Source organism: Equus caballus, chromosome 1 (assembly GCF_041296265.1).
Source record: "Equus caballus isolate H_3958 breed thoroughbred chromosome 1, TB-T2T, whole genome shotgun sequence".
In the NCBI taxonomy this organism is placed as follows: domain Eukaryota; kingdom Metazoa; phylum Chordata; class Mammalia; order Perissodactyla; family Equidae; genus Equus; species Equus caballus.
In genome coordinates this window covers 134,517,743-134,536,821 of record NC_091684.1, presented here as the reverse complement: position 1 = coordinate 134,536,821, position 19,079 = coordinate 134,517,743, and the positions used below count along the sequence as shown (strand labels likewise).

The 19,079-nt window shown below is 37.4% G+C and overlaps 1 protein-coding gene across 45 annotated transcripts in view; it reads right to left on the bottom strand.

Moving 5' to 3' along the window:
• Positions 1-1,444: 1,444 nt before the first annotated feature.
• Positions 1,445-19,079, bottom strand: part of MYO9A (myosin IXA) — a 289,948-nt gene continuing 272,313 nt past the window's right edge. For all 45 annotated transcript variants that reach the window (XR_011425596.1, XR_011425595.1, XM_070234206.1 and 42 more), the window contains 3 exons: positions 9,319-9,521; positions 6,829-6,971; positions 1,445-6,149 (listed from right to left, as the gene is read on the bottom strand). Coding sequence is in view for 43 of the 45 variants with exons in the window: in XM_070234206.1 (XP_070090307.1) it covers positions 5,686-6,149; positions 6,829-6,971; positions 9,319-9,521 (810 nt within the window). In the remaining 2 variants the exon portion in view is untranslated. The remainder of the gene's footprint in view (positions 6,150-6,828; positions 6,972-9,318; positions 9,522-19,079) is intronic.

The window sequence follows — 19,079 nt, the reverse complement described above, 5'->3', positions numbered from 1 at the left end:
AAGAAGCACCCATTCAAATGAATAAATATAACCTGATAGTGGACCCCAGATATTGTGGATGACTGGTCTCCAGCTGGTGGCCATCATTGGGTTGCCCCACTAGAATGCCAGCTCCACAGGGGCAGGGAGATTTGTTCTGTTCACTCATGTACCCCAAGCACCTAGGACGGTGTCTGTGGGTGCTCAGTAAATATTTATTGAATGAATGGATAGATGGCCACACAGAACCAGGAAGTGACACACTCCTTGACTAGGAGTCCAAGATGCCTACAAGATTCAACAGTCAGATATTATATGTGTCTTATCTACTAAAATGGTTATGTCTCTGGCTCTAAGACCCTGTACTGCTACCCATTCTAGAACAAAGAAGAATTTTTAAAATATAAAAGCACTGGTCTCTTTATAACATGCATCTCCTTACACCTTTCTGTTCTTGGCTTCATAATTGGAAAGGTTTGTTGTAGATTCAGTAATCCCAGGGGCAAGTTTTAAAAATGGCATTTCTAGTGGTTTTTTCTGCCAATTAAAATTTTAAGAAATTCACTATCTTTATTGTTTTTATGTAATGTGAATTTAATGCAAAAATGTAAATATAAAATTAATGTAAAAAGAAATGGGAATGATGATCTCAGAATTTTAAAAAATTGAATAAATTTGGCATTAGGGAAAAATTCATTACATTAATTTTTTTCCATTTCACCTTAGACCTGGTTTGGCATTTGGGAACCCCAATCTCATTCACCCCTCTCATCAAATATCTAAGTGTGGGCACCTTGTTTTAGGTACTAGAGATCTAAGAGGCAGCAAGATAGGCACATTTCTTGCCTTGGGAAGCTTACATCAGTTTTTTGATGCCACAAATACCGGGAGCTGTTGAGAACATAAGACATCTAATCCAGTTCAAGGAGGAAGAGGAAATTTCCAAGTACAACTATCTTTTACACTGAGACCTGAGAGTTAGTATAAGTTATCTGGAGAAGAACCTGGGGAAGAGAATTCATTTCAGATAGGAAAAATTAACACCCAAAGAGGACAAATGACTCCCAGTCCTGCAGTATAGTGGCAGAACAAAGACGAAAATCAAGGTTTGAATTCTTTGGCTCTCTAGCAGCAGACACTGCCACTTGTTCATGGCCTCTTTGGTGAGGACCCTAAATGTAGATTTATTGCCTTCCCTTCCTACCTAGCTCTAAACTGATTAAATGAAGCCTTGACAGCTAGCAGTTAGCATCCCTTACAGAAAACTAACAGCTTGAATCTCACCTTCACTTGAGTTGAGTTCCAATAACTATCACTTCTGCACTTTGTTAATTTTGAGCTCGGTGATTTCCTTAAAAAAAAAAAATCAGTTTAACTAACAAAACTCACTGCTGTTCCTTGGGGCTGGGTTGGAGCGAGTTGGGGTGGGAGCCAGAATGGTCAGAAAATAAACCACACGTATTGCTGCTTCTGGAAGCTTTGTTCTTTAATGAGCCATGGAGTGATTTGTTCATCAAGCTGCTTTTGTGTAGCTGCACAGTGCATATTTTGAGTGATACAAACTGCACTTTATACAGATGATGTTTTGCTCTCCCCCTCCAAAAAAAAGACCCAAAAGGAAATTACAAAGTGCCTGCTGATTGCATCAGGAATGTAATCAGTTCTATGGGTGAGATAAATCATCCTTCTTATAGAATTATTCTGTTAAACAGTAAAATGATATTTATATTTCATAGGATATGTCCTTTTACAATACATAGTCTTTTAAAAATTTACACTTGGCATACTTATAAATTACTTTAAATCCATTAAAATAATATAATACTAATCTGTAGTCCACACCTTTCCCCCAGTAAATACAATTAGTTGGTTCAAAAGGTGCAACTCTTATATGACCTAAGAGGGCTGATAAATAGGTATAAAGTATGGATGGACAGCAAGGTGATAGGCCCCTTGGCAGGCTTTTTGAAAACAATTTAAACCAAGAGACCAACAAGACCTAATAGATCCATGTCCACAATCATCATCTTGCTGTTACACTTTAACACCAAATCAAATGTGGAAGTGGTTCCAAAGAAAAGTGGTTAAAAGTATTTTAGAGGCATAGAAAGAAGATTCCCACAAGTACCAAGGAATTTTACTAGGAAGACTAGGAAGACTAGTACTGGGGGACAGTGCTGAGGAGTTGTCACAAAAATATGGGTAGACATACACATTTGTCAACACAGAATGATGCACGCCCCATGTCCACTTCTGCACCAAAGGAAAAAAAAGAGGAGAGAGAGAAGGAAAAGGAAAGGTCGTCTGGACTGTGTTTCTTTTCAAAATTAAAACTCACTTAGCTTTGAACACATCCTGAGAATACTTTCTTCTCTCTAGTTCACCAAAGTGCTCTGTAAGGTACACATTCCTTAGTTACAGTCAAAAAACCATGGCCCCCAGTTACTGAAGTGGGCCTGCAGAACCTTGCTGGACTTCCTTTTCAGCACGCTTCTGGGACTCTGTCTTTGACAGTGAAAACAACCCTATTGTGATGGGACACACAAATCTCCACTAACCTCCCAGCAGGGTAAGAACTATAGCTGGTTTCCAAAGCATGAGAAGGTGGGGGCTCTGGGATCCCATCTCCTGATCTCATGCCCCTCTGTGTTTGCAAGGCTCATAGGGAAGGCTGTATCTCCCTTTGTGTTTTCAGAAGCCGAGAGAGACAAAAAAATTAAAATGGTAGGAAGTACAAAGTGCATTATGAACTAAGCATGTCACCTCCCTATGCTGTTAAAGCAGTCTGTTTCACTTTGTGATATACAGTGTGAACCTAAAATTACACTTCTCTGCTTCCATTAAATTTTCCATGATAAGGGACACCTTGGCTTTAATGGGGGGAAGTGAAAATCCAGGCTTTGTTTGGGGCAAGGAATGTGTGATATGAACAGAATGTTCTGCATTTTGGAGTACAGGCACCACACGTGGGGCTGTCCCAGCGCTGCCATGCAGGGATTTCCTTGGAGGCATTTGAGATCAAAGAAAACAAGCAAAGGAGAAGCAACAAGAAACACAAACTTGACACATATTAAGGTTAAATATCTTAATCATAAGTGATTGTAATACAGCATTACTTTGTGGTGACATAACTTTAACCACAGAGAGGACCAGTTAAGCTCAGGTGGAAGGAGATACAGCACTTGGTTCTGACAGTTTTTAAGAGTTATGGCTTCATATCTTTATCAGGCCAACAATGACTGTTATCCTATGAGAACAGCAGCTTTCTTTCCTTCAAAGGGAGGGTCCCACACTTGCTCTCCATTCTTAAAATTGAGTGGATCTCTCCTCCCCACCACCTTCCATTCTGGCAGCTTGTTAAATGACCAGAAATCCACAAATCTAGCAACTGAAAAACAAATACTTTTTATTTAATTTTATCCAAATTCAGGTTTCAGATCCCTGAGAAAAATTAAAGTCTCTTAACATCCATCACCTACTTCCTATAAGGTGACCTACATGACTGCCAAAAACTTAATTTGCAAAAAAGCAAACAACGATTTAGAAGAGAGAACATATGTCAAGATGTATTCTCCGCCATTCCTCTGAGCCAAAGAAAATTATTCAACAAGGGTAATTTCTTTTTTTGTATAGTATTTAACCAATGTTCTGGAGCAAGTGGAGAGTAGTAGTCAACGCCTAGCAGAAGACTACTCTCCCAAGAATACTGAAACAGACTGTGCAGCCTAGCATGGGGCCCTGCAGCACCAGCAATCCCACTTTGACACAACCAAGCTGAGCGGCTGGACTTTCCTCTAGGAGAGTCTCTGAAATTCAGATTTTTAAAGGCTTTACATTTATTACTCCTGAGCACAGCATGAACAAGGTGGCAGATGTTTGCAGGATATAAAATCTAACATTTACTCACTAACCATCATCATTCTGGAGATTTAAAAAGATTCCTTTCCCTAACTCATTTCTGAACCCAAACCAGGGAGAGGTAAGACTCCTGCTACGTTTAGCTGCCACTCAGAATGATGTTCCAAGTCTGACCTCTGGGGCTCGACAATAACCACTGAGGCAGTGGCATGAGGTTCAGTGTTGTGTAACAGGAGAGATTCTGCCTTAACAAAAGTCTTAATATTTCCATAACTTTAAATCAAATAAGTATGAAAAGGAAGAATAACCAAAATTCAGGTTACAGATGGTAAAGGCTCTTTTTTAGAACAGTGCATGTGGTAGTTAGACAAGATGCATTTAGTAACATTAAAAATAAACATCTTCACATACTTATCTCAATAAAGGGTATCATGTTTCATTTTCCATATATTATAAATAGCAAAAACAGGTTTCTAATCCCACAAATGCTAAGAAGCTTAAAATGCTATTCTAACTCAGGGGTATGGAGACACCCAGTGGTGAAAAAGGTGGTCTGACTTTTCCTCCAAATCAGGGAATGAGTGGCTCTCACCCACCCTGTCCAATAGCTCCTAATCTGTGGGAAAAGATTCCATGGGGAGGAGGGAAGCATAAGGTTAAAAAGAAATATGCCTACTATACATAAATATTTACAGTAAACTTCAGGAACCAGAATATTAACAAAAATAGCTTCAAGTAGTCCTCGATTTTTTTTTCATCTATTTAATACTGATAGTCTGAGGAGAAGATAAAAGTTAGATGCGTCATACTAAAAACTTTTCTCTTTTTATTTTTTGGCAGGTTTCTGTAACACTTATGCAATGTTGTATGTGAATGTTTTGGGAGAAGTGATTAAATGGTCACATTATTTGTTTGAGTTCATGGTGAAAATCCACCAGCAGATAAACAGGTTCATATGTGATCTTCAGTTTAATTTATACCAAGAGAAAGGCCTGGATGGATTAGGATGAAACCCTCATGTTTAGGGATCACCATGTCTCTGGGACATTTAAAAAAATTTAGAGGAACCTGGTCCTAGGACCAGGGAAAAAGAGAAGAGAATGGCTACTGAAACTTCAGCCTATGCAATATATTTGGCAGGAACTAACCAGGAGTTAAACCAGCATTGATTATTATGACATTAAACATCATCAAAAAACAAAATATGTACTCTCTTCTTCATTGAGTAACCAGATGTCTGAGACATGCTCTGATGGCTTAAGGGAAACAACTGCTTTTTTACTTTCCCCAGAATATAATACGGAGTGTTTTTCAAAAATCTTAAAATAGAGGGCTTAGGCTTTTTGTTTATAAATCCTCGGAAAAAATTATATTCTACCTCAGTTCCTAACTATCCCCAAATAAACCCAAAGGCTTTTGCTTTCATGGTTAAGAAAGATTTACATGTTTTCTTCAAATGCCAGAAATCAGTGGGTCCTGCAGGCCCACAATGTCCCCCCTAGTTCAACATCCACCTCTAAGAAGGGAAAAGAGGATGGAGGAGAGGCGACTACAAAGACCTCCACAACTGACCCAGATCCCCAGGTCCTAGGTGGCTTTGTTTAGTGAAATCTCTAGTCAAATACAGCAGCCAAGGCACAGCTGGTGCCATCCCAAGCAGGCTTCAAAGAGGCCTGTCCACTTCTGCAGGAGGCCCAGGAATTCAGCACACATGGTCTTGGTTGTATGCTTGGGTAAGAGGCAGGACCACAATTAGGATGGACTACTGCGATGAGGTGATGAGAAGACGCCCCAAAGACGAGATGTGTTTACCACTCTGTAGCCATGCAGGGACACACACCTGCTAGTTCAGACCATAAACTCATTATTTCCAAAGAGAGCTAGCTGTTGGGTGGAACTGCAGTCTGGGTCCACAGTTCTCCTGTGGCCAGACACGACTGTCCCCTCTGAGGTCTCTTTGGTTTTCTGAGGTGAGTTTTTCACATTCTTTAATTTTTGTTTGCCCTTTTCAGGGTTGAAGGTTCCTCTGCTGATGAATTGAGGCCTGTCTTCCAGGGATTTGGTCTGGCCCAACAGCCCTTCCATTCCTGGGGCCTCACCAGCTGAGGCAGCTCGGTAGAATGGAGATTTGGAATAAATTTGAAATCGTTTTCTGGTCCCATGGGAGGATGCAGTGTTAGACGAACATAAAGAAGAGACTGAAGAGTCCACTGAATCCAAAGAGTCCTGCTGCTTTTTTAGCTGTTTTCGCAACTTGCCTGAAGGTTCAGACTTGCCAGCTGCCTTCAGAGAACTAAGGGCTAAGCTTCTCTCTAATGCAAAAAAGAGACCAAAGCTGTAAATGACAGTTCTCTCTAAAGGAAATCATCATATAAGAATTGGTCTCACTGTTCACACATGAAACTGGGTGGGCTAAGACCTGGAGGGTCCAGGCTGACCTTTGTGCACAGTCACGACTCGAGAAGAGTTCATCATCTATTTTTACATATATTATTTCAGGATCAAGCCCAAGGAAGTCTAGAGATTGACTACGCCATTCGGAAAGGCCTATAACTGTCACTATCATTTAAAAAACTGCCAATATATATAGTTAGTTCTATGTCTCCCTGAGACATGTCAGGTAGTTAAATACCCCCCGCTTTGGTACAGTCCCATCTCACAGCAGGGCACAACTCCTGTTACCCCACCCTTAGAAAATGGACCATAGGTCAGTAAGACAACGTGTGTTGTGATTATTCGCTTTTTCTCTGTGGTAAATATAAGAGAAAACATTAAATTATACCAAAAAACTACACTACATTGAAGGCTTAGTCTGATGAACAATTTATATGGAACCTTCACAAAGATCAGTATATTTCAACTCCTTAGGACTTTGTCACCTTTTCGTGTAAGGTCAAGGCATTCTTGAAACGGACTTTGTCTTAGCTTGGGAGTCCTTATTCCTCTTTTGCAAAACAAATCTGGAGTCTTTGGTCAAACATTTTCATTTACCTGATTTTTCAGAAATGGCACCTTCAGACTCAATATTCAAATTTTCTGAGCTATCGGCAGTTCCAATAGAGGCCTCAGACTCAAGGGTTTCATCATCAGAGGCACGTGGTTCCAGTACAAGCATTTCAAATGTTAGCTCCTCTCTGTAAGATACAACCAAGAAATCCATTAGCATTTGATAAGAAGTGGAAGGAAGACTACAAGAAAACAGACCTCCCATGAAAGTCAGAAATTTAAGAAGCAAAAACAGTCATATTTCTTACTCTTCTCACCAGGGTGGTGATAAGGACCTGTAAGCCACAGCAATGGTGAAGGTTAAAGACAGCAAAGCCTAGGACCCACAACAGGGCTAAGGGTGAGGTGGGTAAAGATGCTGCAGCCGTAGGATCTTTTGGTAAAATGAACTCTGGGCTGATAATCAGGAGATCAGGGTTCTAAACTCTAAACTCATTCATAATGCATCAGGAAATTACTTTCCTCTCTCTGGACCTCAGCTTCTTAAGCCACAAAACAAAGAGATTAAACTAGATAATCTCTAAGATTCCCTCCAGCTCTTAACTATTTTCCATGAAACTTTACCAACTGGCTACAGACTATACATTCTACCTTGATCACAGAGAGACCTCTAGATGAAGTAAAACATTGCTTGATCTTTTCTGTCCTTTGAAGCTTATGCCATCTCCACGGATAGTATTCTCTACTCCTCTTATCAATCACCCAACTACCTCTCAGTCATGCCTCCTCCCACATTCCCTGAAGTCTTTGGTCCTTGCTCCTAATCTTGCTTTCTCACTATTGCCGGACATCACCCCAATCTATTTAAATCAGTATCTTTGTAAAATCTGACGTCAGTACCCTAACACCAAACTTCCTTTATGTCTGCAACTTCTAATAACCTTTCTTCCACCTTATCCAGGCAACTTCCTCCAATGGGCAGATCCTAGAGTTTGTCATCACCTGAAAATATACTAGCTGTGAACCCAAAACTCCACTCTGTCCACAACCTCCTTATCCTTCCAATTCTTACTCCCTTTTTCATCAAGTCTCCTCCCTTTCAGAGCCATCTTAGCTTCACTTCCACTCTACCTAACTTGAACTAGTCATCCTTCAATACCTCCAATACTTAGCCTGAGATTCATGGACAATCTTTTCAAGGATAGTCTCACCAGCAACTCATTGCTGCAATTACAATTGTCATAAGCCATGTGCATTCACACCTCTGAGACTATACACATACTTCTTCCTTTCTTTGGAAAGACTTTCCCCCTCCTAGCAAATTCTTGTTCATCCTTCAATACCTGCAATACCATCTTCATCAAAGCTGAGTCAGGGCCTCTTTTCAGATCATTCTTATATCAAATAGCTAGGCCCTGGTCAATGTACACCACTTTTGCCTTACCATGTTTTGCACAGCTGAGCCCCAGATGCTTTTTTAGCTTGCCTAAGTTCTAGAATCAATCCTGACAGGCAAAAAGTACTTTAAGATTCATATTCCCTCATGCATCAAGCTCTCAGACCTGGGATCCTGGAACTCAGGAACAAAAATCCCCTTAAAATTTAAGAGTCATCATTGTCAACTAGAACTAGTAAAAAGTACCTTTAAGGAGAACCCATGGGATATTCACAGTATCCCAAGATGTAGTTGTAACCCACCCCTGCTCCAGTGATGGTGGACATCACAGAGCTGCTTATTTGTTTCTCTCCTAAATTGCAACCAATTTCCCTACCCAGTATCCTAACATCCTCTAGAGTTGTCTTACCCTGACCATCTAGTTGCTGGCCCCACGGCTATACTGATCATCAGACAATAACTTTCCTTCATGGAGTTTTGAATAATGCCTCTTCTTAAAAGGGACTTTGTCTTAGCCTGGGAATCCTTATTACCCCCCTGCCTTTTTTTTTTTTTTTTTTTTTTGCTGAGGAAGATTCACCTTGAGCTAACATCTGTTGTTAATCTTCCTCTTTTCGCTTGAGGACAATTTGCCCTGAGCTAACATCTGTGCCAATCTTCCTCTATTTTGTATGTGGGTCGGTGCCACAGCACAGCCACCAACGAGTGGTGTAGGTCCGTGCCCGGGAACTGAACCCAGGCTGCTGAAGGGGAGTGTGCCAAACTTAACCACTAGACCATGGTGACAGCCCCGCTTATTCCCATTTTTAAGACACATGTGTTCATTGAGGCTGGTCTCTGAGCTGTTAGGCATCTTGACTAAGACTGACACACCCGTCCCAGTCAGCCTCCCCAGAACCGTCACTGTAGCAGCTTTAAGTCTTCCTGCTCGTGGAGCTTCCTTCCCTGAGATGACAACTTTCACACTGTTACCTGAGTATAGGCAATGTGTCTTCTGTCATCTTTACATCCCCTGTATCATCGGATAGTGCTTGACATATAGGAGATATTTAATAAATAAGGAAAAATAAAGAAAGGCTAGAAGGGAGGAAGTGAAAGCAGATAATAACCAAGTGCTCCCTTTCTTCCCGGAAACTCACTTCTCTTTCTGTAGGTTCTCAATCTGCTCAGTCAGTACTCTCTCTTCCTGCTGCATAGCCGCTTGCTGCTGCTCTGTGATGTCAGTCTCCAAGACTGCCTCACTAGTCAAGGTCTCTTCTGGGACATCAGACATGGAGGGCAATCGGACTACAACAGGAGAGGATGGACTTGGATAGTTTCCTCGATGAAGACGCCCCTTTCCCTGCAAAGAAAAATACACATTAGACAGTAAATTGAGTGACTGTATTGGTTTTACATGGCCCATTTAGAATAACAAGTGTACTTCCATCACAACAGGTGAATGGTAGGAATAAATGGAAACATTCTGTGAGGCCTAAGATATTTATTGACATACCATCCATCAAACACATTTAGGTTGAGTATATCTTGTAAGAGCACTGGAAAATGGATACTTTGGTGGGTAGGAGCGTAAGAACACATTTTGTACTGAGATGAGATTCTTCTTTTAATCAAAGCTGCATCCATGCCAAACTAAATATCTGTACATGGCTATTTTAATTTAAATTAATTGAAATTAAACAGAAGTAAAAATTTAGTTCTGCATTCACACTAGCTATACTTCTGGTGCTCAATAACCACAGGTGGTTAGCGGCTACCATATTGAACAGTACAGATATAGAACATTTCCATCACTGCAGAAAGTTCTGATGGACAACACTGCTCTATAACTTTAACCTTGGAATGCACAATCTCTCTAGGAAAACTATAGAAACATGTCCTGAAACTCAGTTTTACTAAAAATAAAAATGTCATTTATATACTGCATGGTGCTAGTGAGAGAGATTCTCTGAGAATAACTCAAGAAGCTTCTTTCTTGAGATCAGATGGGGAGAAAAATCTCATTGCTTTTAAATTGGTTACCTTATATATGACTCTAGCTTGTGATAATGGCAGACTAGGGATTTCAGATAAAACTTCCTGCTGAGAACAACTGGACCAAACATAAATCACCCAACATATTCTTGAAGGCACTGGAGAGCTAACAAGGTAGACTAAGGAGAGGCTAGCCTAGCATTTAGGGCTAATCTAAATTTAAGAAGAGGTGGCTGAGAGTCTGAGCAAAGCTTTTGACAGACTATAGCAGGGGCCAGCAAACTATGGCCAGTGAGCCAAATCTGGCTTTGTGCCTGATTTTGTAAATAAAGTTTTACTGAAATAACATTCATGCTCATTAATTCACACATTGTTTATGGCTCTTCTGGAGAACAATGGCACCATTAATTGTTGCAATAGAGACTGTATGGTCCACAAAGCTTAAAAGATTTACTCTCTGGTCCATTACAGAACAAGTTTGCCAATCCCTGGGGCAGAGAATAAAAGTTGGAGCCCAGACCCACACAAGGGTGTGGGCTACTGCCTGGCAAAATCTCCATGCCTGATGTTGGGGTCCCCAAGGTTTGCATCTTAGATATAACGGTAAACTGAAATTATAATAGTCCTTGTAGACACTGCAGCCTATCTTTAAGTCATTTGAATGGCCCAGAAAATTATAATCCCTAAAAGTGGATTAAAGTAATCCCAGATTGCTAGTGTCCTAGGACCTGGCAGAAAAAAATGAAAACAGTCTTTGGAGGAAAGTAATATCATCTCAGGCCTCAAATTATTTTTACAAATAATTTTTCAAATACTATGTATGACACACAATCAAAGCTAACCAGGCACAAAAGGAGACCAAACAATGTAAATGAAAATCAGTAAAAACAACAGAAAACAGAAACCCTCAATGCCTCCAGATATTGTGGCTATCAGACTTAAATTAATCATGCTGAAGGAGACAGAAAGACATAGTTGAATTAGTGGACCAAAGTTACATCAGAAGAAAATATAAAAAATCAAGAAGAAAAAACAAAACAAAATAAAAACTTTTTTGGAAAAAATTCAGAAAAGAACGTGAAAGACAAAGACATAACAAAAAGATCTACCATGTGTAAAAGAATACCAGGAGAGGAGAGAGACCCTGTAGAAGATATATTGAAGAGATAATGGTAGAGTATTTTTCAAAACCAATTAAAGATATTAACCTAATGACTAAAGAAAGCCTTCAACCTCTAAGAAAAACAAATAAAAAGAAGTTCATACCTAGACACACTGCTAAAAATTAAAGGCAAGAGAAAATCTTAAAAGCAGTCAGAAAAAAAATGTACCTGCAACAAAGAAGCAACTACTAGATTCAAAGTTTACTTTTCAACAGAAACAATGAAAGGCAGGAAACAACAGATGGTATTTTCAAAGTGATGAAAGGAAAAAGTAACTGCCAACCTAGAATTCTATACATAGCAAAAACTACCTTCAAGAATGAAGTTGAAATAAACACATTTTCAGACAGACCAAGACAGAGAAATCTGTCACCAGTAGACCTACTCTAAAGAAATACTAAAGGGCAGATAGAAAATGACCCAAGAAGAAAAGTCAGGGAGGAAGAAGTGAATGCCAATGAAAATGGTAAATACGTGATTAAGTCTAAATGAATATTGACTGCGTAAAACATAAGAACAACATGTTGGATTGAAAATATACAGGTGGTTAAAAACACAACAACAATAGCAACTATATCATATAACAACTAAAGCATATTAAAATCCTTGCATTATCTGGTGAAAAGATAAAAGTACTAATTAACAGTTTGATAGGTCTTAGATTTATGTTGTAATCTGTAAGTTAACTACTAAAAGAAAAAGAGTGTAAAACTTGTAAACTAACAAAAGAAAAAATGGAGTAATAAAAAGTAGTCAAAAGAAAAAGGCAAAAAGAACAAAAAAAAGGGCAAGAAACAAAAGAAAAGGAACATATTTCAGGTAGGAAAAATAAAAAGCACATAATAAAACAGATTTAAATTAAAAAAACAGAACTACACAGCGATTACATTAAATGTAAATAGATTAAGACATACCATGTCTAACCAAAAGAAAACTGGTATAGCTATATTAATTCTAGACAAAGTAAACTTTAAGGTAAAAAGTGTGACCTTTGATAAACAGAGATATTAGACAATGATAAAAGCTCAAATTATGAAGAAGATATAACATTTCCAAATTTGTAAGTATCTAAGAAATGGCTTCCGAAGACTTAAAGTAAAATATTGACAGAAATACTCAAAGAAATACACAAAGCTATAATCAGCAAACAAGTGTGTACACACAAATTAGTAAAGCTATCAAACTGAACTTAATAAACAAGTGATATAATAGACATATATAGATTTCAGTATTTAACAACTACAGAACACTCGTTCTTGTAAAGCACATACAGCAAGACAATAAATTTTAAAGGGCTGAAATAATTTATCTGACTGGTAAAGTAATTTAAAGTAAGTTTTCTGATAGGGCAATAACAAAGAGAAAACTAAAAATCCCTGTATATTCAGCAATTAAGAAATAGATTCTAAAACACCCATGGGCAAAGGAAAAATCACAACAGAAATTAGAAAATACTTTGAATTAAACAACAATATCAAAATCTGTGGGATACAGTTTAACTCTGCCTACCTTAAAGTAATAGCCTTATATGTACATATTAGGGGAAAAAACAGGTTAAAAATTAAAGAGTTATCTCTATTTCAACTATTTCAGGAAGGTAAAGAACAACAAAACAAACCCAAGGAGAGAAAAAGAAATAAAGACAAGAGTAAATAAACTTTAAAAATAGAGGACCGAGGCTGGCCTGGTGGTGTAGTGGTTGGGTTCGTGCGCTCCACTTCAGCAGCTCAGCATTTGTGGGTGCGGATCCCAGGCAGGGACCTGGCAACACTCATTGGGCCACGCTATGGTGGCATCCCACATAAAATAGAGGAAGATTAGCACAGATGTTAGCTCAGCAACAGTCTTCCTCAAGCATAAAGAGGAAGAGTGGCAACAGATGTTAGCTCAGGGCCATTCTCCCTCACACACACACACAAAAAAGAGGACCAAAGACAAAATGTAGCTCTTTGAAAAGACTAATAAAAGATTTAAAACCCTGGCAAATTGATGAAGATAAAAAGAGAATTCACAAATAACCAAAGGCAGGAATGAAAAACAGAACATCACCACAAATCTTATAAACATGAAAAGGAGAAGAGGCCACTATGAACAACTTTATGTCAATAAATCTGAATTTTTATGCAAAGTGGAGAAATTTCTACAAAAATCCAAGTAATTAATAGTGTCAAAGAAGAAACAAAAAATGTGAATAATCTCATAAATTGACTCTATAAATGAAACCTTTTGAGAGAGAAAACCCTAGGCCTAGATGACTTCATTAGCAAACAAGCAGAAGAAATAACACACAAATTCTTCCACAGAATTTTGAAAAAGGCCTATTCCCCAACTCATTTTCAGAGGCTAGCATAACCTTGGTATCAAAACATAACAAGGATATTAAAAGGACTATTATTGGACAATTTTACTCATAACATAGGTACAAAAATTCTAAACAATATATTATAAACTGAATCACGAAATATATAAGAAGGATATTACCTCATGACTAAGTTGGATTGATTGCAGTAGTATAATGATGGTTTAACTTTCTAAATTCCTTTGGTGTAATATGTCATATCAATAAAATTAAAAAGTCTCATGAATACCTCAATACATGCAGGAAAGGCATTTCATAAAATTCAGTATTAAATCACAATAACAATTCTTAGAAAACCAGAAATAGAAGGGAACAAACTTAATCTCATAAAGCATCTACAAAAATTTCACAACAAACATCATACTTAGTGATAAAAGTTGAAAGCTTCCCCTTGGAGGTTGGGAACATGCCAAGAATGATCCCTATCCCCCCTTCCTTTCAACACTAAACATAAGAAAAAGAAATAAAAGGCATAAGGACTATAAAAGAACAAATTAAACTATTGTTATTCATGAACAATATGACTATAGAAGTAGGAAATCCAAAAGAATCCACAGAAAAATTATTAGAGTGAGTTCAGCAAGGTTGCTAGACATAAGGTGAAAAATACCAAAATCAACTGTACTTTTACTTAACAAGCAACAAATAGAATACAAAAATCTTTAAATAACATTCATAATTGTATTAAAAATATTCAAATTCTAGTAATAATCTAAACTAAAGATGTGCAAGATCGCTACACACAAAACTTATAAAACACTTTTGAGAGGAATTAATGATCTAAGTGAACAGAGAGATACATATCATGTTTACAGATGGGAACAATTAAAATTGTAAAAATGTCAATTCTCCCTAAAGTGCATTATCTATAAATTCAAAGCAGTCTCAATAAAAATCACAAGAGAATTTTTGTGAGGCTGATTCTATAATTTCTACGGCAGTGTGAAGAGCCAAGAAGAATCAAAATACGGTTGAAGAAGAAGATAGGATGACTTTTCTAGCAGATATTTTCAGGAAGCTATAGTAATTAAAATAGTGGTGTTGGTACAAAGATAGTCAAAGTAGAGGGCCTAGAAACAGATCCATGCATACTCCTGATTTATAACAAAAGGGGAACTTCAGGGCAGTATGGAAAGGATGCTTTTTAATAAATGGTGCTGGGAAAACTGAATGATCCATGTGTAAATATAAAAACCACTCCCTACATTATACCACATACAAAAATTGTCTCTAGGTTAATATAAAGGCAAAACAATAAAACTTTTATAAGATAATAAAGCTTATCTTCATAACCTCAGGTGGTAAAAAAGTTCTTCAACATGACCCAAAAAGTGCTAGCTTAAAGGAAAAGACTGATAAATTAGACTACATTAAAATTAAGAACCTCTGTTCATCAAAAGACAGCTTTAGGGGTGGAAGAAGACATTTTCAACAGAAGTAACCAATAAACGGCTTGCATCCAGAATTCATAAAGAAATACTACAGATCAGAAAAAGACAGACAACTCCATTAGAAAAATGGGCAAGAGCTTTGAAAGCGTTCTTCACAAAAGAGGATATCCAAATGACCAAGACACTATGAAAAGGTGCTTAAATACATTACTGTCACAGCACAAAAATATAAATTAAAACCACAATGACACTCTCATTAGAACAGCTAAAATTAAGGAGTCTGGCAATATAATTGCTGGGGAGGAGGTGCAGCAATTGGGAACTCATTCACTGCTGGAATAGTACAACAATTTTGTGGAAAAATTTGGCATTATGCACTAAAGTTGAAGATACATGTATGCTGTGACCCAGTAATTCTAGTCCTATATGCCACTAATAAAAATAAATGCATGTGTCCACCAAAAATACTGTATCAGTATGTTCACAGCAGCATTATTCATAGTTTTCCAAACACAAGCCAAATGTCATCAATACTAGAATGGATAAACTGTGGGAGACACATACACTGGAATACAATACAGTAACAAAAATGAGCTACAACTAAACACAACAATATGGGTAAGTCTTACATAAGGTTGAGTGAAATAAGTCAGATATAAAATAATACATGTTATATGATTCCATTTACATAGGGTTTAATAACAGGTAAAACAAAACTATAGCGCTCAGGGATACATACTTTAGTGGGAAAACAACAAAGAAAACAGGGTAAGTGATTAACATAAAACTCAGGTTACTGCTTACCTTTGTGGGGAGAGAAAGGATTGTGATGGGAAAGAGAAAGAGGAGAGTTTCTGGAGTGTTGGCAATGTTCTCTTTCTTGACCTGAGGGTGGTATGAGGATGTTTACTTTATAATTCATTAAGATGTATATGTATGTTTCTGTGCTCTTCCATATGTGTTGTATTTCACAATAAAAAAGATATTTTAAGAGCTCCTTTTCAAAGTTAGCTATTTATGCAATAGACTAATATCTTCTGAATAGCATGGGACAATAAACTGACAGATTTCTGACTTGATCTTGGGAAAAAAGAAGGAAGATATGCTGTCTCAGAAATAGAAACTGCTGATCTAGCCCAGGTGGTGAGGGGAAAGTAGAGGACAGTTCTAAGGGCATTCAGGCTCTTTTAAACTCGTGCTTTCTAAAACACGCAACAGTATGAAAATCAGGAGGATTACAAGATTGCTATTCACCTTTAGTTCTGAGATCAAAAAGTAAAAAATATATTAAGAAAAATATTCTAAGAAAAAGGCCCTCAAAACAGAAGATCAGTCAGCAAATTTAACAAAGGATGACTCAGAGAAGATGGCGCTGTGGAATGGAGGCAGAGAACAGGGTTTGGAGTTACTATCAACATAGTGTTAAAGTCCATATTGACCAGTGAGAATTACACTATAAATTCCAGGACATCTTCCCATTCCATTTAATTTTGATTATTTCAATGAAGCCAAATAAATACGTAGAAAAATGTGATATAAAAGCCTCAGGGAGCTGGAAAAATCGAGCTTATCCCTAGTATAGACTCCGTAGTATTCAGTAAGAGTTGTCTTTGTTTAGCGTTCATACTAAACTGCCTGAGTACTGTATCATGGGTTAGCTAAGAATCACTTAAAATAGCTGAAGAAAATCAAATAAGCTCTACAGGTCTGTCTCTTTGAAGACAGCATCAAACCAAGATGAAGGAAAAGCTGAAACCTCTACAGCCCAGAGTTCTCTTACAAGGTCAAAGAAAGAAATTCTTAAAGTTGATTACATAGAAGTTTTAGAAGCATGGGAAAATGCTATTGTCTTTCTCCTATTTTATTATAGGGGCTTCTTTTTATTAATTAGAGAAAATTAGACTTTGTGACAAGAGTTATAAATATTTTCTTATGGTGTATCATCTTTGTTTTGCCTTGCTTATGGTCATTCTTATCATGTAGCAATACTTGATACCAGTGCTGATGAACCTATCCACTTTTCTTTTAATGGCTTTATATAATAGAAAAGCCTACTCTACTCCAAGAGAAGTATATGGCAGTATACTTTTCTATCATAATAGGAATTTTGTTGGTTTTGATTGATCACACACTTTATGAACAATTTGTACCCAATTCTTAATTTAAGTATTGTAAAACCTGTAAAGCCATATTGTCATCCTTTCTGAATAGTTATTCCAGTGACTTTCCAGCTTAATCTTTAGAGACAAATTATTCCTAAAATCAGGATATCAACTGCAATTATCTTCAAGTGTTTTAAGTGTTAGGTCTAAAATCCTACTAATCCATGATTTGATATCACGCACAATATTCAAATTTCCAATCCCTCACAGGATATTAACAAAGTTACTAGGAAAAGCTGGACTACTGCTACTAAAGACGTCACAGATAAAACACCATTCTGACACAGAGCCAAGACCAGGGAGCAATTTAACACATTATCAAGCTTACAGAGAGTTAACAATTTTCAGTATGTACAGAAAAATAAACTAGCACTTGATTTCACCCTTTCAAAATGGGAAGAAATAGGATTCCTTTCTTCCTAAAAAACATGTTCTTAACTGAACTCATAGAAACAGAGAGTAGACTGGTGGTTGCCAGGGGCTGGGGAAAATGGGTGATAGTGTTCAAACGGTAAAAATTTCCAGTTATAAGGTAAATAAAGTCTAGGGATATAATGTATAGCATGCAAAAGTAGATAACAATATTGTATTGTATACTTGAAAGTTGCTAAGAGAGTAGATCTTAAATGTTCTCACCACCAAAAAAAGAAGATACCTATGTGAGGTGACGGATGTGTTAACTAACCTTTTTGTGGTAATCATTTCACCACTTGATGATATATACATATATCAAATCATCACACTGTACACCTTAAACTTACACAATTTAATATCTAAATAAAACAGAGGAAAAAGAAAAAAAGTTTTTAGAGCTCTAAAAAGGTCACATTTACAACACAGTGACTAAAAAAAGTTCTTCTAGATTATTCAAGGATTGTAATACAGGGACCACTGACTTGATAAATGATATTAATTTAATCACACAGCTTTCGTTTCTCTGTTTTTGAAGTGTTTTTAGTTTCTTGGTTAGCCACTTTAGTCTGTTTTCCTTTTGCTCCCTTTCCCTTGCTTTTTTCCCCCCTAAAGATTTATCCTTTTCTGTCACCTTTTATGGCTTGGTTTTAACTTTTGTAGGAAAAGGTCTAGCTGACAGCTTTGTTGATTTCTTCTTGGGTTCTGCCATAGCTGCCCTCTCAGCTGAACTGAACCTCTTGGGCACTGTGGCAGTGTGAAGGTGAAGAGGTGGGATGCTGGAGCGCCTACAGGATGCAGGGCAGTGAGCGGCTCTGCAAAGCTAGTGTCTGAGCCATACTTGGGTACTTTAATTTTGTATTTTTCACAGCCTTTGATTCATTGGATCAACATTTTAATTTTTCTTGTCTTTTCCCTACATGGCTATTCGTTTTTCCTTCACCATTTACTGCATAATATACCTTTGAAATGCTACTCACTTTGTTCTATAAGCCTTTTTCTTTTTTTAAGGATTTTCCTAGTTTTTCTTCTTCTTTATTTTCTTCTTATTAATTTTAGTATCAACTTATCAAGGTCTCCCCCCAAATATTATTTTGCTTTTTTTAATTGAGATTGTATTTTTAGGTAAAGGCTTACAAAACTGTTTCCAAAACTCTTTTCCAATTCCAAGTCTATGAGAATTTGTCTTTTGCCAATGTTCTAGCTCAAGACCCCTGAAAACCTGATAAAGGTAGCACATAAATGATGTTACTAGACAACATTGTCTCTGGCAAAAATTACCCAGATTGGTAAAAACTGCATCTGGAGAAAAAGGAATGATAAATTATAAATATCTGGTAGGAAGCCATATATTTGGACTTCCCTGAGTGTGGAGGAGTCTGTTCCAATTAGACATACGCCTTGCAGGCTCCCCAGAAACTACGTCTGGGGAATTTTATG